General features: G+C 41.6%; 1 protein-coding gene and 1 long non-coding RNA gene across 2 annotated transcripts in view; one reads left to right on the top strand and one right to left on the bottom strand.

The window, feature by feature from the left end:
- Positions 1-20,871, bottom strand: part of IKBKB (inhibitor of nuclear factor kappa B kinase subunit beta) — a 38,242-nt gene extending 17,371 nt beyond the window's left edge. The window contains exons 1-8 of the mRNA XM_070765501.1: positions 20,364-20,871; positions 14,909-15,003; positions 12,595-12,712; positions 8,902-8,971; positions 7,322-7,410; positions 5,654-5,743; positions 3,267-3,391; positions 1,073-1,180 (exon numbers count right to left, since the gene is read on the bottom strand). Coding sequence (XP_070621602.1) covers positions 1,073-1,180; positions 3,267-3,391; positions 5,654-5,743; positions 7,322-7,410; positions 8,902-8,971; positions 12,595-12,712; positions 14,909-15,003; positions 20,364-20,510 — 842 coding nt within the window. The 5' untranslated portion in view covers positions 20,511-20,871. The remainder of the gene's footprint in view (positions 1-1,072; positions 1,181-3,266; positions 3,392-5,653; positions 5,744-7,321; positions 7,411-8,901; positions 8,972-12,594; positions 12,713-14,908; positions 15,004-20,363) is intronic.
- A 198-nt stretch (positions 20,872-21,069) lies between these two features.
- LOC139174858 (uncharacterized) lies at positions 21,070-26,999 on the top strand. Its single transcript, XR_011560438.1, has 4 exons — positions 21,070-21,196; positions 23,437-23,554; positions 25,166-25,217; positions 26,806-26,999. It is a non-coding gene; the product is annotated as an uncharacterized lncRNA (long non-coding RNA).
- The last annotated feature ends 838 nt before the right edge of the window (positions 27,000-27,837 follow it).

Below are 27,837 nucleotides of genomic sequence, written 5' to 3'. Positions count from 1 at the left end.
ACCTTGGAGGTCTTCTAGTCCAACCCCCTGCTTAGGCAGGAAAGCCTACACTACTTCAGACAAATGGTTATCTAACATCTTCTTGAAAACTTCCAGTGTTGGAACATTCACAACTTCTGAAGGCAAGTTGTCCCACTGGTTAATTGTTCAAACTGTTGGGAAATTTCTCCTTAGTTCTAAGTTGCTTCTCTCAATTTTTTCCCACCTGTTGCTTCTTTGTTTCTACCTCCGGAACCACCTGCTACCGCACGAATCCCAGCGGCCGATAAGGTCCCACAGAGTTGGCCTTCTCCAGGTCTCGTCGACTAAACAATGTCGTCTGGCGGGCCCCAGGGGAAGAGCCTTCTCTGTGGCGGCCCCGGCCCTCTGGAATCAACTCCCCCCGGAGATTAGAACTGCTCCCACCCTCCTTGTCTTCCGTAAACTACTTAAGACCCACCTATACCGCCAGGCATGGGGGATTTGAGACACCTTTCCCCCAGGCTTATTATAATTTATGTTTGGTATGTATGTGCTGTTTGGTTTTTAATTATGATAGGGTTTTTAGTTTTTTAATATTAGATTTGTGCCAGCATAATATTGTTTTTATCGTTGTTGTGAGCCGCCCCGAGTCTTCGGAGAGGGGCGGCATACAAATCTAATAAATTATTATTATTATTATTATTAATTTGTGCTGCCTTCAGGTGCTTTGGAGAACAGTTTGACTCTCTTTTCTTTGTGGCAACCCCTGAGATATTGGAAGACTGCTATCATGTTTCCTCTAATCCTTTCTTTTCATTAAATTAGACATACCCAGTTCCTGCAACGGTTCTTCATATGTTTTTATTTGATTGGATTGGATTTGTATGGCGCCCCTCTCCGTAGACTCAGGGCAGCTAACAACAGTAGTAAACAGCATATGACAATCCAATATTAAAACAGTTAAAAACCCTCCAGTCCTCTAATCACCTTTGTTGCTTTTCTCAGCAGTCTTTCTAGAGTCTCAACATCCTTTTTTATATCAAGGCAACCAAAACTGAATGCAGTATTGAATGCAAAACTGAATTTCTTTGAACTTCATATAACACCTTACCTATTTAAATTGTTAGGATAGGGCAATTTGTTAGAAAATTTCACTTCTCCGGACAAATCTTCAAAAACAACAATGTCCAGCTCACTCTTCTGTCGGACTTTCGCATGCCTAAGAGAACAGAGGGAGGTCCGTATGTTAAGAGATTTCAGTGCAGCATAGGTCTCTGCTCCTTTAATAAAAGCTAATAAATGTATTGTGTCAAAAAGCTTTTATGAACTTGAATCTATTCTGTCAACAGTGTTCATCTCAATGGCTGTGTGCATCGGCCATTAAGCGTGTTGCTAGTTTCTGGGCAACATCTATTTCACTTGGACACATTTCAATCTTGTATTTTATACACTGCTCAAAAATAATAAAGGGAACCCTTAAACAACGCAATATAACTCCAAGTAAATCAAACCTCAGTGAAATCAAAGTGTCCACTTGGGAAGCAACACTGATTGACAATCAATTTCACATGTTGTGCGCATTCAACTTTGTACACAACAATGAGAATATTTCATTCATTCAATGAGAATATTTCACAGAAACATAGAAGACTGATGGCAGAAAAAAACCTCCTGGTCCATCTAGTCTGCCCTTATACTATTTCCTGTATTTTATCTTACGATGGATCTATGTTTATCCCAGGCATGTTTAAATTCAGTTACTGTGGATTTACCAACCACATCTGCTGGAAGTTTGTTCCAAGGATCTACTACTCTTTCAGTAAAATAATATTTTCTCATGTTGCCTTTGATCTTTCCCCCAACTAACTTCAGATTGTGTCCCCTTGTTCTTGGGTTCACTTTCCTATTAAAAAACACTTCCCTCCTGGACCTTATTTAACCCTTTGACATATTTAAATGTCTCGATCATGTCCCCCCTTTTCCTTCTGTCCTCCAGACTATACAGATTGAGTTCATTAAGTCTTTCCTGATACGTTTTATGCTTAGATCTTCCACCATTCTTGTAGTCCGTCTTTGGACCCGTTCAATTTTGTCCATCTCTTTTTGTAGGTGAGGTCTCCAGAACTGGACACAGTACTCCAAATGTGGTCTCACCAGCGCTCTATATAAGGGGATCACAATCTCCCTCTTCCTGCTTGTTATACCTCTAGCTATGCAGCCAAGCATCCTACTTGCTTTTCCTACTGCCCGACCACACTGCTCCCCCATTTTGAGTCTGTCAGAAATCACGACCCCATTCATTCAATGAGAATATTTCATTCGTTCAATGAGAATATTTCATTCATTCAATGAGAATATTTCATTCGTTCAATGAGAATATTTCATTCATTCAATGAGAATATTTCATTCGTTCAATGAGAATATTTCATTCATTCAATGAGAGTATTTCATTCATTCAGATCTAGGATGTGTTATTTGAGTGCTCCCTTTATTTTTTTGAACAGTATATTTTAATCACAGTGCTTCTGAATAAACAAACAAACTGCAAATGAGTCTGGTCAGTTTATATTTCAAGTACAAAAATAAAAAATACCAATCACAGATACTTAAAAGGAAACAACCAAAACAAACAAATGACCTACAGAAGGGTCAGAAGCAACCTCAAATCAAGGTGTGGGGAAAGTGTTATGTTTTCCAAGATTGTCAGGACGCCATTCATATCTTACTTTTCTGCAGGAGCAAACATGGAGCATTCCTGCCTCCAATTTCTTTGCAAAATAGCCAATCTCTAATAGCTGGGCTGAAAGGGATCCACTGAGCCAAAGGGGCCCAAGGAGTCAGATCTCAGCCTAATTCTAATACAGCACTTTAACCACTGTACTATATCACTCTCTGACACAGTCCTCAACTTATGACTGCAATCAGGATATATTTTCCAGTGATAGTTGTAAGTGGAGGAACCCGTGTGCCCAGATCCATTTTGAAATCTTCGTGGCAGTTGTTAACTCTTTCCTGTTTTATGTCAGAAACTGGCAAAACACATCACAAATCATTGCCATGTGAGTTTGGGACACTACAACCAGACATACAGGTGAGTCCAAAATGCAAGGATGATTGGTCCCGGTGTGTGTGTGTGTGTGTGTGTGTGTGTGTGTGTGTGTGTGACATTTCACAATAGCCAGAAAAGTGCTTCACAGGCCATAAATCATTCATTTTTGGCCCATCGTAATTTAAAATGGCCATAACTGATAATAAATCCAGGCTACCTGTAATAGCAACTCCAAGTTACAAGATGTCTGAATTACCATTGTACTGGTTGCCAGCTGGGAAGGAAAGGTCGGAAACCAGTTATGCACTCAAAAGCCAGCGTACCAAAGCTCCAGTAATCCACCGTGACCGTGTATTTCTGTTGTTCTAGCAGCTCTGGAGCCTAGAACAGTAAAACACAAAGCTGGCAACCAATGCAATCCCATACTTGTCTACACAGAAATCAGAAGCAACGATTGGAATAGGAGTTATTTTCACTTAGGATGCATTCCTCTATCCACCGAATCTTCTTTAAAAGGGAGAACTTTTGAGACCGTCGCTTCCTTCTCCACCCCTATAAAGCCCGAGCCTTTTAAGAACAATGGATGGGCGAGAACGCACAAAAGGAAATAGCGTCTGATACGACAGTCACGGAATTTATTACCGTACTATGTTTACACACCGCACTTGCAGGGGGGGGGGGGAAGAGAGAGAGAGAGAGAGAGGAATCCTCAATCTGAGTATTGTATTGGCAGTTCTGTGTTAGCAAATACAGTACTTCAAAAGAAAAGGATTTAGGGGTAGTGATTTCTGACAGTCTCAAAATGGGTGAACAGTGCAGTCAGGCGGTAGGGAAAGCAAGTAGGATGCTTGGCTGCATAGCTAGAGGTATAACAAGCAGGAAGAGGGAGATTATGATCCCGCTATATAGAGCGCTGGTGAGACCACATTTGGAATAATACTGTGTTCAGTTCTGGAGACCTCACCTACAAAAAGATATTGACAAAATTGAACGGGTCCAAAGACGGGCTACAAGAATGGTTGAAGGTCTTGAGCATAAAACGTATCAGGAAAGACTTAATGAACTCCATCTGTATAGTCTGGAGGACAGAAGGGAAAGGGGGGACATGATCGAAACATTTAAATATATTAAAGGGTTAAATAAGGTCCAGGAGGGAAGTGTTTTTAATAGGAAAGTGAACACAAGAACAAGGGGGCACAATCTGAAGTTAGTTGGGGGAAAGATCAAAAGCAACGTGAGAAAATATTATTTTACTGAAAGAGTAGTAGATCCTTGGAACAAACTTCCAGCAGACGTGGTAGATAAATCCACAGGAACTGAATGTAAACATGCCTGGGATAAACATATATCCATCCTAAGATAAAATACAGAAAATAGTATAAGGGCAGACTAGATGGACCAGGAGGTCTTTTTCTGCCGTCAGTCTTCTATGTTTCTATGTTTCTATGAAGCTATGCTGGCTGGAGAATTCTGGGAGTTGAAGTCCACATGTCTTAGTTGCCAAGTTTGAAGACCTCTATTGTAGTTTATAGTACGGTAGTAAATTCCGTGACTGTCGTATCAAAAACTATTTCCTTTTGTGGGTCCTCACCCATCCATTGTTCTTACAAGGCTCCGACTTTATAGGGGAAGGAGAAGAAAGCGACTGTCTTAAAAGAAGATCTTAAAAGATTTTAAAGAAGATTCGGTGGATACAGGAATGTACCCTAACTGAAAATAAGTCCCATTCCAATGTTTATTACATTAAAATGAATTGGACCATGGTAAGATAAATCTATAGAGGAAGAAGAGGTGGGCTGGGAGGGCTCTGTTCATTTTATTATCTATAAGAGACAAATAAAATCACTGCGAACCAGATAATACTGTATACGGTGAAAAATCCACTGGTCTCTCTCAGGAAGACGAACATTTACAGGTCATAACTGAAATGCTTTCCCACAGCATGATCCTAGCCACCTGTTCATCTCAAATTCAATACGCTTCTCACATTCTTCAGGGCAGTGGGGTGGCTGAGCAGTTAAGCCACTTGGGATTGTCGGCTGGAAAGCCTGCAGCCCAGATTTGAGTCCCGAGCGCCACACAATGGGTGTGTCTTCCCATCCTCACCCCAGCTCCTAGCAGTTCAAAAGCATGCAAATGCACATACAGATAACATGTAGATAAACATGTAGATAAATAGGTACCAACAGTGCTCTGTGACCTCATGCTGGCTATATGACCGGGGAAACATCTTTGGACAGCTCTAACTCAATGGCCTTGAAATAGGCCGTCTTTAGGGGGTTGAGCAGATGGTCTATTTCAAAGCCATTGAGTTAGACGGCAACGATTAGTGGAGCAAAATCCGCAGGGACTTCTTTAACTTTAGCAATAGCACTTATATATTGCTTCTCGGTGTTTTACAGCCCTCTCTATGTGGTTTACAGAGCCATCCTATTGACCCCAACTATCAGGGTCCTCATTTGACCAACCTCGGAAGGATGGAGGGCTGAGTGAACCTTGAGCAGAACTCATGGCAATCAGCAGAAGTAGCCTGCAGTACCACATTCTAACCACTGTACCACCACTGCTCTTTTTGTTCTTACTATGAGAAATCTCATTGTACAATTCTGAAAGCCCCAGTACTTACTCTGAAAGAATGCTTACCAGATACTGCAAAGTCCCAACGAAGGATGTGCAAAGGCTACCTTGATCCAGCTCTTTGGCATAGCCCAAGTCAATGATCTTATGTATTAACTGAAGAAAAACACAACAATGACATATGTGAGCGTGCTAAGAATGCTGGGAGACATAGATGCAATTTAATGTCTTGGGTTCACTCAACCCAGACGATTATTATTATTAATAATTACATCTCTGGATTATTATTTAAAAAGTTGTGTATAATCAGCTAATATGATTGGTAAACCATGTTTTGCAGTTCAGAATAGACACAGACTACTGTAGATCATTCAATAAATTAGAATCAATGTCTTGTATAAATACAACTGTATTTTACTGTAAACCCTTAAAGAAAAGTGGTGCATAAATTATTGAAAACAATCACCCGCCTGGAAAGATACAATTAAATGCAAGATGACAGGTTTGTCTAAAATCCCAGCCTTTTCCTGCTACAGGAAGGGAGGGATGGGACTTAGGAGTAATGCACGGTTGAATTTGGAAAAAATATCCACAAAAAAAAGTGTGCCCAGTAAAACTGAAAAGCAAGCTCTCCATCCAGTGTACCTTGTAAAGACTTTCTGTTGCAGTACCTCACCATACAACACTATACACAATTCAAAACACACTATGCAACAAGCCAATAATTGACTGAAAAGGGCTCCTAAACCCTTTGTACACAACTCAAAGAAAGCAACCCTGAAAGTATTGTTTAGGCCACCCAGAGATGGGTGGACTTCAATCTCAGAACTCTGATTGGGGAATTTGGGGAGTTTATTTATTTATTTATTTATTAGATTTGTATGCCCCCCCTTTCCGTAGACTCGGGGCGGCTCACAACATAATAAAACAATTCATAACAAATCTAATAATTTACATTTTAAAATTTAAAGTAGTTAAGAAAACCCCATTTTTAAGCAGACATACCTACAAACATACCATACATAAATTATATAGGCCCGGGGGAGATATCTCAATTCCCCCATGCCGGTGGGTTTTGAGGAGTTTACGAAAGGTAAAGAGGGTAGGGGCAGTTTTAATCTCTGGGGGGAGCTGGTTCCAGAGAGTCGGGACCGCCACAGAGAAGGCTCTTCCCCTGGGACCCGCCAACCGACAAAGTTCACCCATCTTAAACTTGTTGAGGTTGAGAAACTGTGAATTAGTTAATTAAGCAAAGGACTTTATTTCCTTCTGGGTTTTTTGAGTAAATATAAGAGGTCAATCTCTGAGAGTGAATGAAAGCCATCCCCAGCCTTACCCCTAGATCAGTGGTTCTCAACCTTTCTAATGCTGCGGCCCCTTAATACAGTTCCTCATGTTGTGGTGACCCCCAACCATAAGCCTAGCGCAGTTCTCCCAATAGAGCTTGAAGCTGATTGGCAGGAAGGTCAGAGGGTAAACGCCTGACTGGTTGGATTGTAAAAATATGTTCCAAGGTGCCAGAATAGAAGCTTTAGTTGCTAATACCCTGGGAAATTTGTCTTTTCCCAGGGTCTTAAGTGACCCCTGTTAAATGGCCGTTTGACCCCCAAAGGAGTCCTGAACCCCAAGTTGAGAACCACTGCCCTAGATGGCACATATTTGACAGAAGAACTATGTTTAACTTCCTGAAATTTTATGAGGAATGAGGAAATGTACCAGAGGAATCTTACTCACCCTCTCTTCACCTTGTTGCAAAACTATGTTCTCTGGTTTCAGGTCTCGGTGAATGATTCTGTTCTCATGAAGGTAACGGAGGGCTGAAGCTAATGTTGATGGGGAAAAAAATACTTTCAACCAACTCTGTCATATTAAACAAACACTCCACTGCGTTTTTGGACAAACTGAAACAGGTTAAGAAAAGGTCAGAGGAACAAAAACGATGCCTTGCGTGGAGAAACGGAAGAATCTGGGTATGCTTAGGTTTTGAGGAAAGATGGATGTGGAGAGAAGCTTGATTCCAGGACCTAATCTAGGTCGTTCCCTGGGGCCAGAGGTTTAGATTTCCCAGGACAAATCACTCATTGCAAAGATTGCTTGGAGGAGGGAGATACTTCCAATGTAATCTAGCGGATCCCCTGTATGGATCACCCCTGGGACTATGTATAGGGTGTCCAGGGGGAAAGCATTTTGAAATTCCCTGACATTTCCCTGTAACTTGCGATCTAGTTAAGGCACAGTCGTAGATGACGTCATACCAAATGGCTAAGCCATGGAGAAATATCAGTAGCTGAGGAAGCAAGTTGTTGCCCCAGTTATGCTAATTTTTGCTTGACTCTGCCAGGCAGTGCGATCCGGGGTTTTTTTACATGATGTTTCCCTAACTTTTAAACATTTTAATACAGTTTGTTTTTTTCCCTGATTTATCCCATTTTTTTCCACGAATTCCCTGATAATTTCCTGATATATCCCAAACCGCTGATTTCCCTGATAATTTCCTGATTTCCCTGTTTTCCAGGTTTCCTCGACACCCTGTAGGTAGGATAGATGAAGAACACAAGCGAGCAGTCAGACAAGGAGAGCCAAACTCATTGGTAGCCTCACACTGCAATGAACAAGGACAATATTCAGTTTCGCAGGTACTAAGATTGTTGGCTGAGCAGGTACAAAGATAGCCAGAGAAATGATTGACTCTTGAGAAACGGGCTTAGCTTGTCAGTCAACAGGAGGGCTGATTTACCACCAGCTTGTCAGGTACTTGGGAGCAAAGGACTTGGCAGCACAAGGATGCAACAGCCAATAGCTAGCCATCAACACACTAATCAACTAGTAGGAAATCTCACTCAACCAGGCACCACATAAATGCACAGAACAGCCCAAACACACATTCTTGTAGGGAGAAGTTCCCTGAAGATGGGCTCCAGCACGAGTTAAAGGGCTTGGAAGACAAGAGCTCTGGTCCCAGTGAGTGACCCAGATTGGATCCTGCAAAATTATCCTGGGACACGTATACATTTGCCTTCATTCTGAAGCATGACTCCAACTGTGAGCTTGGATCGTCATAAACTGAAAAGGAGGGACACAAAATAGATTTCAAATCTGCTAAACCGATTGTGCTGAACCAACAGCATGAAAGCAATTGTCATACTGTAAATACGGCGCTCTTAATACGTGTGGTTTTTTCCATAGGCTCCTCTGGCAGGCCTCTCTTGAAATATGGCCAACCTTGGAACTGTTTCAGCCCCGCTCTGCCAACCTTAATCCACTCCTTGGGATTCCACACCTTTAGATTTTGACCCACAGTATCTGATACTTACCAATATCTGCTAATAAAATAAGAATTTCTTTCTCACGCAGGCCACAGCAATTCTCAAACTGGTTCAGATGCTATGGAAGAACGAGAAAATAATGTATCTTTATGCAGGTTTATTTGTTTGGTTATTTATTATTTATTTATTTGGACTTATATGCTACCTAACTACTAAAAGACTCTGAGTTTTGCATTTTACAGTGTCCTTCAGTAGTTAGGTAGTCTCCCCTTGTAGAACTAAGTTATAGGTTCATGGAAAATAAAACTAAAATTATTTGGCTACAGTGTTTGGTTTTATTTTCCATGAATCTAGCACTTAGTTCTACAAGGAGAGACTGTCAGCTAATAAATAACAGTTCCAGCACTGACTTTCAGAGCTATATCCAGTCTAAATGTCTATAGAGATTCTCAATCATCCAGGCCATAGTGGTCCCAAAGCAGCTTTAAAATGCAGTTGCCTTTTGTAATACACCAGTTCCTGGTGCCCCAAAGGTTGGGGGTTGCTGTCCTAGCAGAATAGCAATAGCATTAAGACTTATATACTGCTTCACAGTGCTTACAGCTCTCAATAAGCGGTTTACAGAGAGTCAGCCTATTGCCCTCAACAATCTGGGTCCTCATTTTACCCACCTTGGAAGGATGGAAGGCTGAGTCAAGCTTGAGCCTACTGAGATTCGAACTGCCAAACTGCTGGCAGCCGGTGATCAGCAGAAGTAGCTTGCGGTACTGTACTCTAACCACTGCACCACTGAGGTTCTTGCAAATTTTGCAACAACTGAAGTTTAGTTCTCAGTCCTGCTTTAATGAAGCAAATAGTATGCATTTCTCTTATTTGACAACTGGAAATCACATTGCGTAATACTTTCCACAACCCTCCTTAGAAAAGGATGAATTTTTTTTAAAAAACCCAACGTTCGTCACACTTTAATCTCTGGTCGTTATGTTTTGCAGATTAGAATATTATCTTTTATAAAGGGTTTATTATTATTATTATTATTATTTTTCCAATAAGGGAACAAGGATGTATAAAAGTCTCCAGAGGAAAAGCTGCAAGGATTGATTCATTCATCAGAAAGTGGAATCTGAGAGATGAGATAAAAATACTGAAACATTTTACACAGTATTTATTTTCCACTTCAGAGGGGAAAAAGTGATCTGGCACAATTAATGTACCAACCTACTGCAATACAGCCAACTCATGCTAACATGAGATATACTGAATTTATTTATAGTTGGGGAGGAAAATTGTAACTGACCTACTGCACACTATTATCAGATTGTTGGCCTAAATTCTGGCACACCTAGTGATATTCCAGTTCTGACCTCCTGACAAACAAATAGAGATATTTTCTCCCCAGAATTTCATTCTTCATTTGTTGCCCCCAGCCTCCAATGTTTTCACTCATCTCTGCCTATTGCAGTGTTTCTCAAATAGTGGGGCGGGTCCCCCTGAAGGGGCACGGAGCGATGCCGGGGTGTGGGGTGTGGGGCTGAACATCCTTTTTTTGCCGCAGGGATATTCAAGGCTGGCATCCCAAGGACACCCAGCACTGCAGACCGTTTCCCATTTAAAAAATGAACAAGGGTGATTGGTGGACATTTTGGATCGTAGGTAACGTGTAGAGAGAAACCAACTATGTTTGCTTTTGCGTGGGAAAACCAGAGCTGGGTTTACTTCTTCTGTGCCAATGTGGTTTATTCAGTAAAGTTTTATACTCTTGGTAAAATAATGTCCCAATAGTTTCTTTTTCTGGATTCACTAGCTGGACATCCGACACACTGCCCACTATCATTTTAGACAAATGATTGTCCAATCTCTTCTTTGGAGCACCCATAACTTCTTGAGACAAGCGGTTCCACTGATTTAATTGTTATAACTGGCCATGTTGGGGACTACATTATACGGGCGTATACTTTGGGAATCAGCCAGTCATGAGAATATTACTGAATATATAGCTGACCACTCGGATGGGTTCTAATTTACCTTGCTGCTGGTTTGCTTCCTCTCACGCTATGTGGGCGTGCCTCGTGGGCGCGTATGTGTGAAGTGTGCGCGCATTCACAGTGCCAAGAAATAAATAAGCCGAAAACAAGATGGTGAATGCATGCAGTGGCAGAAACTCACCTTCTGCTCATGCTCAGAAGAATAAATAAATATTTTTTTTTTTAAAAAGCCAAAAACAGGTGGCAACCATATGCACAGTGCCAGAAACTTGGCTTCTGCAAATGCTCAGAAGAGGAAGAAGAAGAAGAAGAAGAAGAAGAAGAAGAAGAAGAAGAAGAAGAAGAAGAAGAAGAAGAAGAAGAAGAAAGATGGTGTGGTGCGCACGGACCGGTGCTGACCAAACCGATCTGTGACAATATAATGATGTCACCAGCGGTCCTTACCAGGAGGAACCCACCTCTGTGACCGCTATGGGATTCGGTTTTTGGAGAGAGAAACCAAATTTGCTTAACCTCTTTTGGAAGAGTAGCCCCAAGGAATCCAGAGATAATTCAGAACTGGAAAAGCATGTTTGTAGTCAACGCCATCTTCTCAATTTCATTTGTTTCTTCTTTCTACCGTTTAACGTTTATTCTTCCATCCCGAGTAAACCTTCTGTCTGAGTCATGTAAAGAGTGAACCAAAACTGAGGGAACAAAAAATCCTTCCAGGATGCCCTGGCCTTGAAGATGGATCTTTGAAAAGGGCTTTCTCACATCCAGGAACATTCAGCTTTGCTTACCAAAACAGAAAGTAACCCATTCTTTAATGTTTGCTTTCATTTTAAGAAATAGCCAAAACAACAATTACAAAAAAAGTTCTACGCTTTGCACAACAATGAAATTGATTTTAACTCCTTCAAACCACTACCAGTTTTCAGACTGGTTTCATTAGATTGGCCTTGCAGATCTCAACTTATAAAGAATTAGAAAGGTATTTTTTAAAGTCATTTAACAATGTCGGATAATTTAATTTCCCTTTTGCACAAAACCATCGTGCTAGGGAGAAGCCAAAGTGGTATGTGTCTACCTCTTTTTCTAACAGAGATCTTAAAAGTTGTCAAGGTTCAATAATGTCATTCTAGACCCCTTTCAGAGTTTCAGGCCAAGACCCCAACTGCACTCTAGATCAGTGTTTTTCAACCAGTGAGCCGCGGCACACTAGTGTGCCGTGAGACATGGTCAGGTGTGCCGCGAAACTCGGAGAGAGAAAGAAAGCAAGAGAGAGAGAGAGAGAAAGAGAAAGAATGCAAGAGAGCGAGAGAAAGAAAGCAAGAGAGAGAAAGAGCGAGAGAGAGAAAGAAAGCAAGAGAGAGAAAGAGAGAGAGCAAGAGAGAGAAAGAAAGCAAGAGAGAGAGAGAAAGAGAGGGAGGGAAGAAGAGAGAGAGAAAGACATAGAGGGAGGTAGGGAGGGAGAGAGAAAGAGAGCAAAAAAGAGAGGAAGGAAGAGAAAGAAAGAGGGATGGAGAGAGAAAGAAAGAGGAAGGAAGGGAGAGAAAGAGGGAGAGAGAAATAGAGCGATAGGGAGGAAGAGAGAGAGAGAGAATTTTTTTGTCCATACTTTTTTTAGCCACTCCCCCCCCCCCGCCCCGCTCAATGTGCCCCAGGGTTTCGTAAATGTAAAAAATGTGCCGCGGCTCAAAAAAGGTTGAAAATCACTGCTCTAGACAGTTCATTTCTTTCTGACACGCGACAACGTAGGTTCCGAAAGACTCACCCTTCTGAGGTCTCCTCCTTGGCAATATTCCATAGCCAGCAGGGGCAAGTCGTTGGGCGCAATATTTTGCATCCCTTCTGGAACATCCCGGGCAGCCACCACATTTGGGTGATTTAGGCTATGAGAAATAAAAGGGACACATGGAGAATACACAAAAGCTTGGGAACACCTGGCACGCAACTTTAAAGCAGCGGCTTTATTGCATGCCTGTATGTTAAGTGGCTAATACAGAATTCTTGAGAGCTGTAACTTTGCAAAGGATTGTGGGACACATCCAAGAGCAGGCTCTTTATCATTTTAATCCTCTGCTCACATCATTAGCCTATGCCAGCAGCACTCTTGTACCTTCAGAACCGCCTGCTACCGCACAAATCCCAGCGACCGATAAGGTCCCACAGAGTTGGCCTTCTCCGGATCCTGTCGACTAAACAATGTCATTTGGCGGGCCCCAGGGGAAGAGCCTTCTCTGTGGCGGCCCCGGCCCTCTGGAACCAACTCCCCCCGGATATTAGAACTGCCCCCACCCTCCCTGTCTTTCATAAACTACTCAAGACTCACTTATACCGCCAGGCATGGGGGACTTGAGACACCTTTCTCCCAGGCTTTTTTATACTTTGTTTTATGTTTGGTATGAATGTGCTGGTTGGTTTTTTAAATAATGATAGGGTTTTATGTTTTTTAATATTAGATTTGTTCCACTACTATTTTGTTTTTATTACTGTTGTGAGCCGCCCCGAGTCTTCGGAGAGGGATGGCATACAAATCTAATTAATAATAATAATAATAATAATAATAATAATAATAATAATAATAAATAATAATAATACTAAATCCTTTCTGTTATCATACAGATTAAGGGAATATTTTAAGCATGTTGTGTTCTACTTTCATTCCCATGTATTCCTAAACAAATTAAATACTGTGTATATATATAAAAAATATGACTGCACATCATACATTCTTCATCTTCATTTAACGATCCCATAATCCCTTGCAGGGTGGAGTCTGGGCAACTGAATGGAAGTAGCAGAGTGTTTTACTGGCCAGATGCCCTTCCTATTGCCAATGTGGAGTTTTGTTCAGCAATTATGTTCTCCGTGGGTCCAGAGAGAAAAATATCTGCCTCTACCTAGGCTCGAACTCATGGCCTCTTGACTGTGAGGTGAGAGCTCCACCTCTAGGCCATCACACCATTGCAAGATTAAAATAATTTAAGATGAATTACCAAAAAAGTAATGATACTATTTATACAGAAATACATGTGATCGTATATTCATTAAAGATACTATCATTTTGAAAAAGAAACACTGCAGAATTAGTTATTAAATTCCACCACACAGTAAAGAGCAAAACTGTATTTTATACATGATCTAAAGATAAATAGCAAATATATATATATATATATTCCAGAGAAAAACATAAAGGGAGCTAACTTCAAACAGATTGATATTCAGGCAACCCTCTAATCCCATTGAAATTTTTGAAACATTGGAATTTATTTATTAATCAGATTTGTATGCCGCCCCTCTCTGAAGACTCGGGGTGGCTAACAACAATAAAAAGACAATGTAAACAAATCTAATATTAAAAATAATCTAAAAAACCCCAATTTAAAGAACCAATCATACATACGAACATACCATGTATAAATTCTATAAGCCTAGGGGGAAGAGAAATTTCAATTCCCCCATGCCTGATGACAGAGGTAGGTTTTGAGGAGCTTACGAAAGGCAAGGAGGGTGGGGGCAACTCTGATATCTGGGGGGAGTTGGTTCCAGAGGGTCGGGGCCGCCACAGAGAAGGCTCTTCCCCTGGGTCCCGCCAGACGACATTATTTAGTCGACGGGACCCGGAGAAGGCCAACTCTGTGGGACCTATCTCAGAATAAAAATACTTGGAATGATGCTATATGTATTTCTATCTGGCATATGATTAATTTTTTGACCTATTCTGTTTTGTTTTGGCACACCCTTCAGCTTTCTGATGATCCTGAGCTCACTTGTTATTTTATGATCACCCAAGATTCGTGTAGGGACCTTGCCAGCTCAATAAGATTTCCTCTTTAACTGATGCATGCATATATTTAATGCTTTAAATATATCTCAAAAGCTTAGATTTTTAAAATAAGTAATTCTTTTTCAAGTGACGCACAAGGATGCTCCAAACTTTGGATCATGTTAGCCGTGTCATTTGCTATTTCACATGGCTAAATAAATATTTATGGAACAGGATTATAATCTTCATGATAATTGCTAAACCAAATGACTATTTCTCACAAAGTTTGTGGAAAGTTGTGTTTTACAGTATTACTCACCGTTTCATGATCTGTATTTCTAAACACCATCTTTCTCTGTTACGGAGGCTCAGTTCCTGACGACATTGTTTGATTGCAATTTGTTCTCCAGTTTCCTATAAAAAGAGGAATTTTTTTTGGTTCTTTTACCAACAATAAAAATACAATGTGAAGACACTTAAACTCTCAGGAACTGCAACAGGAATGTTACGATGGCTTTATATTTCATGTAAGTCATGATGCTTTAGTCATGGTTTATCTTTGAGATGGGCTACTATATAAATTTCATAAATATTAAATAAGCTACATTGGTTAAGTTTATACATAAATCTTAGTTAATATATCACAGCATCAAATCTCTATAAGCTACTTTATGGATTATGAATGAACTCTGCCAGTGTGCTAGAGGGGGATCAAATTTTTTTGTTAAATCTGAGGAAATCACAACAGCCTTTGATAATTACTTTGATATTTCATATTGTAGCAGGATGGTTTTTTCTCTCTTGAGAATAGAATAGAATGGGAAGGGACCTTGGAGGTCTTCTAGTCTAACCCCCTGTACGAGCAGAAGAACCTAAACCAGTGATGGCGAACCTTTTTTGGTTCGCGTGCTAAAAGGGGTAGGGGTGGGGGCTACCATGCATGATGTGCTCACACCCCTTCCCTCCCTAAGCATGTACACCACCACCTCAAATGCGCACAGGCCTTTCTGAAACCTAGTACGTAAAAAAAAATCGTCAAACAGGCAAACCAGAAGTTTGGAAAAATGCCCTTCCGGTTTGTGGCTGTGCTGTTTTTTTCACTCCTAACCCCATAGGCATGTATCACTAGAGAAACCAGCCCTCAATAGACACATAACGTTAACTTTATATCCGCTAACCTGATAGGCATATGTCATGCCGCATGGTAAAATATATCAGAGACAAAGTAGGGGGGAGCTTGTGAAATATCGTTGTGCCTAGCGTCCTTTGAACACCCGGACACGTGTGGGCAAGGGTATAGTTCACACGGGTGTTAATGCAAGAAATGGTCCGCAACTTGGGCGTCCTCCTCGATCCACAGCTCACATTAGAGAACCATCTTTCAGCTGTGGCGAGGGGGGCGTTTGCCCAGGTTCGCCTAGTGCACCAGTTGCGGCCCTATTTGGACCGGGACTCACTGCTCACAGTCACTCATGCCCTCATCACCTCGAGGCTCGACTACTGTAACGCTCTCTACATGGGGCTACCTTTGAAGAGTGTTTGGAAACTTCAGATCGTGCAGAATGCAGCTGCGAGAGCAGTCATGGGCTTTCCCAAAAATGCCCATGTTACACCAACACTCCGCAGTCTGCATTGGTTGCCGATCAATTTCCGGTCACAATTCAAAGTGTTGGTTATGACCTATAAAGCCCTTCATGGCATTGGACCAGAATATCTCCGAGACTGCCTTCTGCTGCACGAATCCCAGCGACCGATTAGGTCCCACAGAGTTGGCCTTCTCCGGGTCCCATCAACTAAACAATGTCGGTTGGCGGGCCCCAGGGAAAGAGCCTTCTCTGTGGCGGCCCCGACCTTCTGGAACCAGCTCCCTCCAGAGATTAGAACTGCCCCTACCCTCCTTGCCTTTCGTAAACTCCTCAAAACCCACCTTTGTCGTCAGGCATGGGGGAACTGAGATATCTCCCCCGGGCCTATACAATTTATGTATGGTATGTTTGTAGGTATGTCTGCTTAAAAATGGGGTTTTCTTAACTACTTTAAATTTTTAAATTGTAAATTATTAGATTTGTTATAAATTGGTTTATTATGTTGTGAGCCGCCCCGAGTTTACGGAAAGGGGCGGCATACAAATCTAATAAAATAAATAAATAAATAAATAACAGCAGGCGTGGAAATCCCGCCTCACCTTGTCATAGTGGATTCAGGCAATCCGGATCCTATTGTCCGGGTTTCTGCAAAAGTTGGGCTGGCCGCACAGCCCTTTTGCTCTGCGGTGTCTGGTCTAAGAAGGTGAGCACTCCACGCAGGGCAAACACATGTACATATTTGAACACAGTGGGGAGGAGGGCTGTGCAAGTGAGGAGGAACTCTGAGGTCCCACTTTACTTTCAGTGCCCCCCCCCTTCTTTTTACTCCGGGTTTTTTCCGGCTGCAGCCGAAAAAGAGGTCAAGCTCTACTTTCAGCGCACGGGACTCCCAATCTTAAAACTGCTGCCTTGAAGGGCATAAGCAGCGCTCCCACCCCAGGCTTTTGCACCAGGAAAGCTGACCCCCCCCCCCAATTCACGGGGATAATTTTTATTCAGATTTTTCCGAATTGCTTTAGGACTAGTTTAAGTGAACTATGGAGAAGCCTATCCGGTGAGCCCATTGTGGTGTTTTTTGCACTCCGGGGCTTCAGGGAAGCTCCTCTGAAGTGTCCAGAATGCAAAAACAGCACAATGTCCATTCGCCGTTTTTTTTTTGCTTCCAGGCCATGATGCAGTCCCACTGGAACAAGGCCCTCTGGCTCTTTGCCACCAGTGGTGCTTCCTTCCAGCCTTCGCCCAAAGCCCTGCACCAAGAGGCTGCACGCCCCTCCCCGACCCACACAAAAAGACCCCAAATAGGGAGACACTCTGCAGCAACACTAATCTACATTGCACGTATCCAGCCTAGTTTGAGGACCCATGATTTAGTGCAATATTAAAAAAGCAAATAATTTTTCTGCGGACCACCAAAATTTTCTCGTGGACCACCAGCAATCTATGGGCCACCAGTTGGTGATCACTGGTTAGGATGCTTCCAATTTGCCAGTTGAAACTATCTTTAAGTCCATCCCTTGTGAAGTGTTTTTAATCTTGTCTTTTGACTGCTACTTTGCATTGATGGTAATCTTCCCGTCTGCCCAACGTAGCGGCTGTCAGTCCTTACATTTCATATTGGAGAAAACTCCTATTTTCCTTTCTTTCTTTTTTAGTTTACTTATGTTTTGGAGAGCATTGGTTGGCTTGGGTGCCAAAATGATGCTGCACAGTTGCAATGGATTTATTTCTGAGATGTTTTTGATATGCACCTTTTCATAGCTTGTATTATTAATAATAATAATAATTATTATTATTATTATTTATTAGATTGGTATGCCGCCCCTCTACGGCTCACAACAACGTTAAAAACAATATTATACTGGCACAAATCTAATATTAAAAAAAAATCTAAAAACCCTATCATAATTAAAAACCAAACAGCACATACATACCAAACGTAAATTATAATAAGCCTGGGGGAAAGATGTCTCAAATCCCCCATGCCTGGCGGTATAGGTGGGTCTTAAGTAGTTTACGGAAGACAAGGAGGGTGGGGGCAGTTCTAATCTCCGGGGGGAGTTGATTCCAAAGGGCCGGGGCCGCCACAGAGAAGGCTCTTCCCCTGGGGCCCGCCAGACGACATTGTTTGGTCGACGGGATCTGGAGAAGGCCAACTCTGTGGGACCTTATCGGCCGCTGGGATTCGTGCGGTAGCAGGTGGTTCCGGAGGTATTGACTGTGCTGTAGTGGATTCAGTTGTCAGGCATTTTTGTTAAGGTTGCATGGATATCCATTTTGTTGAAATATGATATATAGGCAATCAATTTCCTTTTTCTGATATACTGGATTGCCCAAGTGCATTTGTGCTTGTCTGAATAATGTTATTACATAGCTCTTGCAAAAAATTGGGTTGTTACTTCAATAGAGAAACATAGTGTTCGTTAGCTGATGTAATTTTTCAATGGACTTGCGTTTGTAATTTCTGTCATGACCTTTGCTGACTTCCACTTTCTCCTCCACTTCCCCCTATATTTCTATTTTACTGTTTATTATTTGTGAGGTGCTCAGTGTCTTTTGAAAATGAGCAATCTATTTATTAATATAACTAATAAAGCCCAACGTCAGACTGAAGGAAGAGAAGTTGTGGGATCCTGAGCTATAAATAGTACGTATATCGAGAGAGGAAATTGCACATAAATCAGCCAGAAAAGAAAGTAATGCAGGCAAGTCTGCTTGAAAACAAAACCACAGATGGCCTCAGATCTGTAAAGCTATTTTTACATGTCATATACATCATGTTATATACTGTATAATACATAGATTATCTTTGTCTCTGTTTGTCTCTCTATATATAGAGGGGGGAGTTGATGGATAGATGATAGATTGACAGATCATCTATAAACAGATAATAGATATGCATAATACAAGAAGGATGGATGGATAGTGGACAGATAAGACATGATACAGATAGATATGATAGAGAGATAGATAATACATGATTGATAGATAAGATAGAGAAAGATAGGATAGATAAGATAGATGATAGAGAGGTAGATAATATAGATGATAGATATAGATGATTGATAGATAGATAGATGATAGAGTGATAGATAATAGTTTTAGATGATTGACAGATAGATAGATAAGATAGATAGAAGTAGATGATAGATATGGATAGATAGAAAGAAAGAAAGATGATACATAGATAGAAAGGTAGATGATAGAGAGGTAGATGATATAGATATAGATGATTGACAGATAGATAGATGGATGGATGATAGAGTGATAGATAATAGTTTTAGATGATTGACAGATAGATAGAAGTAGATGATAGATATGGATAGATAGAAAGAAAGATGATACATAGATAGAAAGGTAGATGATAGAGAGGTAGATAATATAGATGATAGATATAGATGATTGACAGATAGATAGATGGATGATAGAGTGATAGATAATAGTTTTAGATGATTGACAGATAGATAGAAGTAGATGATAGATATGGATAGATAGAAAGATGATACATAGATAGAAAGGTAGATGATAGAGAGGTAGATAATATAGATGATAGATATAGATGATTGACAGATAGATAGATGGATGATAGTTTTAGATGATTGACAGATAGATAGATAGATGTAGATGATAGATATGGATAGATAGAAAGATGATACATAGATAGAAAGGTAGATGATAGAGATAGATGATTAACAGACAGATAAGATAGATGATAGATGATATAGATGATTGACAGATGATAGACACACGGAGTCTCTCTCTCTCTCTCTCTCACACACACACACACACACATATTTTTAAATTCTATTTTGATCTGGCTGATTTTTGAAAGTTTATTTCCTCTCAGAGGCGGAGGAAAGGAAGGAAACCCCAGATCCCTAAGTGAGAAAGAGGAAAAAGAGGAAGGTCTGCCAAGAAGGAAAAAAGAAAAGAAGGGAAAGGCGGGACCCCCCTCCTAACCCAGAGTCCCCTCTGCCACCTTCTCTCCTGGGGGGGGGGGAGGTCAGAAAAAGTGGGGCAGGGGAGGAGCCTCCTTGTGGCTCGAGGGTGCCCGCGGGCAAACCCCTCCCCTCTTCCCACCCCTCCCGGCCCGGCCCTTTCCCGCCAATTCCTGTCAGGAGCAGACCAGACTCTCCCCCTCCCCCTCTTCCCGGCCTTTTCCCGCCAATTCCTGTCAGGCCCGCCGCTCACCTTGTGCTGCCAGCGGAGGACATTGCCGAAGCCGCCGGTGCCCAGCCGCTCGCGCATCTCCCACGGGCCGCAGCTGTTCAGGGGCTGCAGAGGCGCCGGCGGCGTGGGAGAAGGCGAAGGAGAGGGCGGTGGTGGCGGTGGTGGCATGGCTGGCTGGGCCGGAGGAGGCCAGCGATAGCAGCCTGAAGCGAAGTCGTTAACAGCCTCGGCAGCAACAGCCGCGCTAGGCCCGGCAGCGGCCACTTCCGCGTCGGGAGGAGGAAAGGGAGGCGGTGGCGGCGGCGGCCTGGAGGCCGGGTCTTAAAGGAACAGCTCCGAATGGAGGCGGTGAGGCGGCCGAATTGAGGCCGGGCGTCGGGGTCCTTCTACAGATGACAGAAGGCCGGAGAAGACCCCGGACTGCAGCGCCCTGGCCGGCCAGTAGAAGGCGGCGAAGAGCAGAGTTTTCCAAAGGCTGTGCTGCCCCCTATTGGGCGCCCCAGGCTGTGCAAAACCACCTTTTTCTCCCAGCCAGGGGACTCATGGTCCAGCTATTATTCCTTGACTTACAGCTGTTCATTAATGACCATTCAAAGTGACAACAGCGCTGAAAAAAGTGACTTACACCTGTTTTTTCACACTTACGGCCTCGCTAGCGTCCCCTTAATCATGTCATCAAAATCCAGATGCTTGGCAACTCATTCCTATTTATTTATTTGATTGATTGATTGATAAGCCACCCAACTCCTTCTGGACTCTTACGTTGGTTGCACCATCCCAGGATCACTCCGTCCCTTTTTGCAACTTTCTTTTGCAAGCAAAGTTAACGGGACACCGGATTCATTTTAACGGTGGTAAGAAAGGTCCTAAAATGCGGCCAAACTCGACAGGTTTCTCACTTAACAATAGGTTATAGAATAACTTTATTGTCCTGGGTTCACACAACATGCTCAATTCTAAACCCAGTTTATATAGTGCACCAACCAACCATATTTTGCTCTGCTCCAAAGCCTGATTCACTTTGCGGGTTAGGACATAGCTTGGGATTTCAGGACACACGGACTCAAAACTTACGCAATCTTGTTTTAACCTTGTATACAGTAGCTAGTTCAAACTCAGCCACTGATTCAATATTATCTGCTAGCTACATTGTATCTAGCCATAGGGCCACCTTGTTGAATCCATTGTGCAAACCCGGAAGTCATGATTCATGGAATTATGGGTGACCTTGTCAGGTTAAGTAATACGGAAGGATAGTTTTAAGGTAGATAAGTCAGCCAGTTAGTGGTATGTAGTGCAGCCTTTGGTGGTCATCAAATGATTTCAGCTCTGACCTGGGTCCTACATCATCATAAGCTTGGAATTATTTAATTATGGTTCATTGAGTAAACCAAAATGCTGAGTTTTAATACACCTAGCCACAAAGCATAACAGCCTAGACAAAACCGGCCATAACAATTAAAAACACAACAAGCCTGAGAACAAAGAGAAATCTTAAAAACATTCTGGAACACAGGAAATGGATTTTATTTTTATTTTTTTTATTTATTTGTTTTGTCACGTACATATTGGTGGTATACAAAGATATAATATGTATATACATGATACTAGTAAAAGAGAAACAGGACAGAAGGCACTCTGATGCCATTTGCATCCCTGGAGCAGGGGTGAAATGCTTGGTTCGGGCTGACTGATAGCGGTGGCTGCCTGTGGTTTGAAGAATTGGTAGCAGCGGCAGCGGAAGGCCCCACCCAGATTCTGCCATTTTCTTTTTTTTACCCTTTATACATGCACAAAGCCTTCTGTGTATGCATAGATGGTGAAAATGTGTGTGACGGTGGCACACACATGAGCTGAGCGAGAGAAAGGCCTCTGAACTATAGTTTGCAGAAGGCTTTACAGCAGTGTTTCCCAACCTTGGCTACTTGAAGATATTTGGACTTCAACTCCAAGAATTCCCCAGCCAGCATTCGCTGGCTGAGGAATTCTGGGAGTTGAAGTCCAAATATCTTCAAGTTGCCAAGGTTGGGAAACACTGCTTTAGACTAGAGAAACCCCAAATGGCTAAAACTGAGCATGCCATGAGGACTTCATTAAGAATCTTTTACACTTCATAATAAGTATCACAATTTCCTTTTCCCTCGACTTGTGTGACCTAAAGTCACTTTGTGGAATCGTTTTAAGACCGGAAAGGGCTACATATTTTTGAAAAGTGCTAAGAAGTGAGCAATGTTTTGGATATGGCCACTTCGTCATTCTCTTATGTCGGAGCAGAAATGCTGGATCACTATCATAACAATAGTTGCAGGATGGAGGGAAACTTCCTCTCTAATTTTTGGCTTCAGAAGTGATTGCATAAGCCACCTATTAAGTTATCACATGACACCTCTGAGATTCAGTCTCAAGTTTCTATGTATTGATGTCAGTGTCAATAACCTGACAGTTAGATGATTTCAAAACACTAGATAAATCTATGGAAGTTAACTCAGTTAAGAACAAACACTTACAGGCCTATGCAGTCTTCTCTGCAGGATCTAAGCTAGAGCCATAGTTCCCTCTAAGCTGAGCAGTGAGCAATCGCTCACTTAAAAATCATCATCAACTCAGAGTTTTCCAAACCTGCCCAGAAGCCGAGAGGGAAAGCGTGAGAGGGAAGGAGGAAGAGAGGAAGAGAGAGAAACAGATAGAAAAAAGAGAGGAAGGAAAAGAGAGAAAAAAAGAATGGGAGTAAGGAAGAGAGAAAGAACATCAAAATCTAGTTTGAAACTACGTAGCTCAACTATTTAAGTGGCATTTTGATATTGATAGAGTTGCCCTATTATGAGCTCACTGTTATAGACACACAGTACAGTATTTTATTTTGAAATTCTCTGAGGCAAAACAGGGTGGGTTTTTTGTTTGTTTGTTTGTTTATTTATTTATTATTTCTGTGCCGTCCAGTCCCAAAGGGACTGCCACTCAGACACTATACTTTTCGGCCCCCCCCCAAAAAAAAAAATTAGAGGGAACACTGGTAGAGCCATTATTATTTTTTTTGCAGGATTACACAGTTGTGATTCTCAAATCCTGCTGTACTGCTTCCTTATCTTGACAGAGTGTTGTTACCGGGAGGGACAAGCAGAGAACATTGGGAATGTTACCAAGAGGATGTAATCCCAGCTGAGTCACCAGAGCAAGAAGGTTATTTCAGCTGTCCAGCTAAACTAAAACAGGTAGGCACTTACACTGGGTAGCAGTAAAATAGAAATATTCTGGAGGTGGGTGATTACTTGGGTGACAAAGATATGGGCATTATTTCACATTTATTTATTTATTTACTGGATTTGTATGCCGCCCCTCTCCGTGGACTCAGGGCGGCTAACAACAGTGATAAAAACAGCATGTGACAATCCAGTACTAAAACAGCTAAAAACCCTTGTTATAAAACCAATCATACATACAGACATACCATGTATAAGTTGTAGAGGCCCAGGGGGAAGGGAATATCTCAGTTCCCCCATGCCTGACGGCAGAGGTGGGTTTTAAGGAGCTTATGAAAGGCAAGGAGGGTGGGGGCTATTCTAATCTCTGGGGGGAGTTGGTTCCAGAGGGGCTGCCACAGAGAAGGCTCTTCCCCTGGGTCCCGCCAAATGACATTGTTTAGTTGATGGGACCCGAAGAAGGCCAACTCTGTGGGACCTAACTGGTCACTGGGATTTGTGCGGCAGAAGGTGGTCCCAGAGATAATCTGGTCCGGTGCCATGAAGGGCTTTATAGGTCATAACCAACACTTTGAATTGTGACCGGAAACCGATCGGCAACCAATGCAGACTGCGGAGTGTTGGTGTAACATGGGCATATTTAGGAAAGCCCATGACTGCTCTCGCAGCTGCATTCTGCACGATCTGAAGTTTCCGAACACTTTTCAAAGGTAGCCCCATGTAGAGAGCATTACAGTAGTCAAGCCTATTGTGCTGGAGAAGGCAATGGTAAGGTATTCTTGTATTTTATCAGAAAAATCTTACTGAAAACAGTGAAAAATTGACTCAACTATCCACTGGCTTCTTTGGTGTTAGCAAACTGAAATGACGAGAATTGGATATGTTTCAGTTGGATTATATTTATTACCAATACTGTATACCTTAGAAGTTATTCCCTGCGTACAAGAAGTTCTGCTACTAGAAAATGAAAACTAGGTCAGCACACTAGTCATCATCAAGTCAAAAGGTTATGAAAATTGATGGACTTGCATAAATACTGTTAAATAAAAGAAAAAGAATCCATGAAGGTTCTAAAGAACTACGTCAGCAAATCTGGAGAGCAACAAAGTGCTGACCAGATTGGAAGAGATCGTTCTACAATATTTTAGACATATTTGATAGTTTTCCATAGCAGACATGGGATATAAGCAATACACTGTAGCATCTGTTGTGCTTAGAATACATACTTTTAAGATAGAACATAGAGTAAAAAAAATGGAACTCAGACCTATATCATTCCAGGCCAATGGTCGTCCAGTCTCTAAGAGAGTTTCCAGAGATGGAACACTCACAACTTTTGAAGGCAAGCTATTCCATTGGTTGATTAGGTTGATTGGTTCATCTTAGGAATTTTTTCCTTCGTTCTAGGTTGGTTAGTTTCCAGCGATTATTCTCTAGTCTTGCTTTTTGGTGCTTTGGAAAGTAGTTTGACTTTGTAGGAGCCCCTCAAATATTGTAAAAGTTCTATCATGTCTATCTCCCCTACTGCTTATTTTCATTGGACTAGACATATGTAATTCCTGTAGCCATACTTCATACGTTTTAGCCTCCAACCCCCTAATCATTTTTGTTGTTCTTTTTCAGAGTATCAACCTCTTTTTTATATTGTGGTGACGAGAACGGGATGCAGTTCCAAGTATGGCTACACTAAGGATTTGTAAAGTGATACTAGAACTTTATATGCTGTTGGTTTTATCCTTCTATTAATGCAGTTTAGGATTGCATTGGCTTTTTTGGGTGCTCATTTTTGCCTCATATTTATTTAAGCGATTTTCCACAATAATGCAAAATTCCTCTCACAGTTACTAGCATTAGAACAAGTTTCACATAGCAGTTGGTTTTTCTTGCCTAAGTGTAATACCTTACTTTTATCTATCTTTAATTTATTGTGTAAGGTTGGATCCAGCATTCAAGTCTGTTAAGATCTTTTTGGATCATGACAGACCTAGTTCATAGATTATATTTTAGTGACCACTCAAAGGCTCAGTTTTTTGTTGTTTCTCTTCAGCTGTTTCATCTAGCTTTCTGCCTTTGGACAAGCATTGTGTAGAAACATTACTCCTTTTATTTCTGAACCCGGAGGAGAAAAAGGGGAGAAGGGGAGCGCATTTATTTTGTAGCCACTAAACTATGAGAGAAACTATGGTTGCCTTTCCCCCCTTGGCCTTCTCTTCGCACTTTTGTTCTGTTTCCAGTAAACTTCACAATCCAGTCTATTCAGTTGCATGATTTTTTTTCCTACTTGGATTAACATATGCTGCCCAGGGGAAACTGGCCCGCTTGGTGTCTACTAATCCTTAGCCTGGACTGTCTCCTAGCAGCAGCCTTTGAGTAAAATGGCAAGCATTTTAACTTGGAACATACTGTAGTCAGCAAAGCAACGAAGCCAAGACTGCCTAAAGCCTTTGTCACAAAAGCAAGCAGTGAAAAAGGCGATTTCTGAGAAAAACAAATAGTGCCAGGGAACGCCAGATGGACATGTGCAGTGTACTCCATCATTGAGGCAATTGTCACATTGGTGGGATATGATGCCAGCCTAGCAGGGGTATAGTTAGGCTTCTCTTTGCAAAGAACTCTGGAATTCTATTGTTTAGTTTAACCTATGAATCAAAAGCCTGATATTCCAAAGGAATATCTGCCGTATCAATCCCAGCGGCCGGTTAGGTCCCACCATAGTCGGCCTCCCCCAGGTCCCGTCAACCAGACAATGTCATTTGGCGGGACCAAAGGGAAGGGCCTTCTCTGTGGGGGGCCCGGCCCTCTGGAATCAGCTCCCCACGGAGGTTCCCACTGCCCCCACCCTCCTGACCTTTCGCAAGAGTCTTAAGACTCACTTATGTCGCCAGGCTTGGGGCAGTTAGATCTAGACCCCCTGGCCAATAAATGTGACGTATGACTGGGATTTGAATTTGATTGATTGATTTTTAATATATCGGGGTTTTAGCTTATGTAGTTTTTTAATTAATTAGATTTGTCTCTGTATTTACTGTTTTATATTATATGCTGTGAGCCTCCCCGAGTCTTCAGAGAGGGGCAGCATACAACTCTAAATAATAATAATAATACTGTAATAATAATAATAATAATAATAATAATAATGCCCCAAGAAGTGCTTTGCACAGCTAGAGAGCTTCGTTGGGAAGCACGTGGTGGTGGTCCTGTGCCATTCCTATCACATCCCCCCCTAAGCATTCTGAGATTTAAATGTGACCCTCTTTCTCTAGGAATCCAGAAGTAGAGGGAGCAGCCCTGCAGATTTCGATCAGCCCATATCTTCCGCAGTTGTCTTCCATGGATATTTTTAATTTTAATAATTTTCCATTCTACTCACCACCAGTTTAATGCCTTCCACTCTGAATAATTTCTTAATTAGAGTAAGCGGGAACCACCCATCCCATGGTTCTGCCTTATCCTCTCAAGTTGCTTATTTCTTCATATATCTCTTCTTCTTTCCCTATATCTTTTCTTCTATTCTTTCATTGATATATTTTACAATGAGTATATCCTCTGTAACCTTCATTATGTTTTGGACAAAATAAACAAACAAACAAACAAACAAACAAACAAATGTCATTATGATGTTGCTGCAGAGGTTCTTCAGACCTCTTATTCTCTGCAGTGTGAGTGCTCGTCCACCAGATGGCACTCTTGCATGCTTCCAGGGGCTCCAAATTAAACAAGATAATAATTTTGATGTTTTTAAGCTCTTCCCAATTCTTCTAATTTAAGCATAAGTGGTCTCCATGTAAAATACGTTAAAATAGAGAGAATATATATAAAAACAAAGCACTTTCTCAAATGCCAGTTTCTAAAACTCAAATGTCACTTAAGAACATTTTTAACAGGCTGCCAAACAGAATGTAGAGACATTTTTGGAAATAACCGTAGATGAAAGAATTGGAAGATCATTATTTATCATGAAGGACAGAGGGATTTTTTAAAATATAGTGAAGATCCAGAATTATATAAATACAAGCTTCGCTCATACATGATTCTAAAGTTTATAGTTTAATTTTGGGTTAGTATGTTGCATGAATCCAGCCACTGTGGTTTGTAAACTATAATTTATGGTTTAGTATGTGGTGCTAAGGAATACACTGATGGTCTAGTAAAATTTCAGTATTTTTTGTGAAATTCTAAAGACTGGATGAGTCAGACTGTGAGGAAGGTGGACAATTTAATAACAAAACAGTAGAATAACAGAATCGGAAGGGATGTTGGAGATTTTCTACTCCAACCACTACTCAAGCCCCCTA

This window comes from Erythrolamprus reginae, chromosome 12, assembly GCF_031021105.1.
Source record: "Erythrolamprus reginae isolate rEryReg1 chromosome 12, rEryReg1.hap1, whole genome shotgun sequence".
NCBI lineage: Eukaryota > Metazoa > Chordata > Lepidosauria > Squamata > Dipsadidae > Erythrolamprus > Erythrolamprus reginae.
This window is presented reverse-complemented; position numbering and strand designations above follow the sequence as displayed.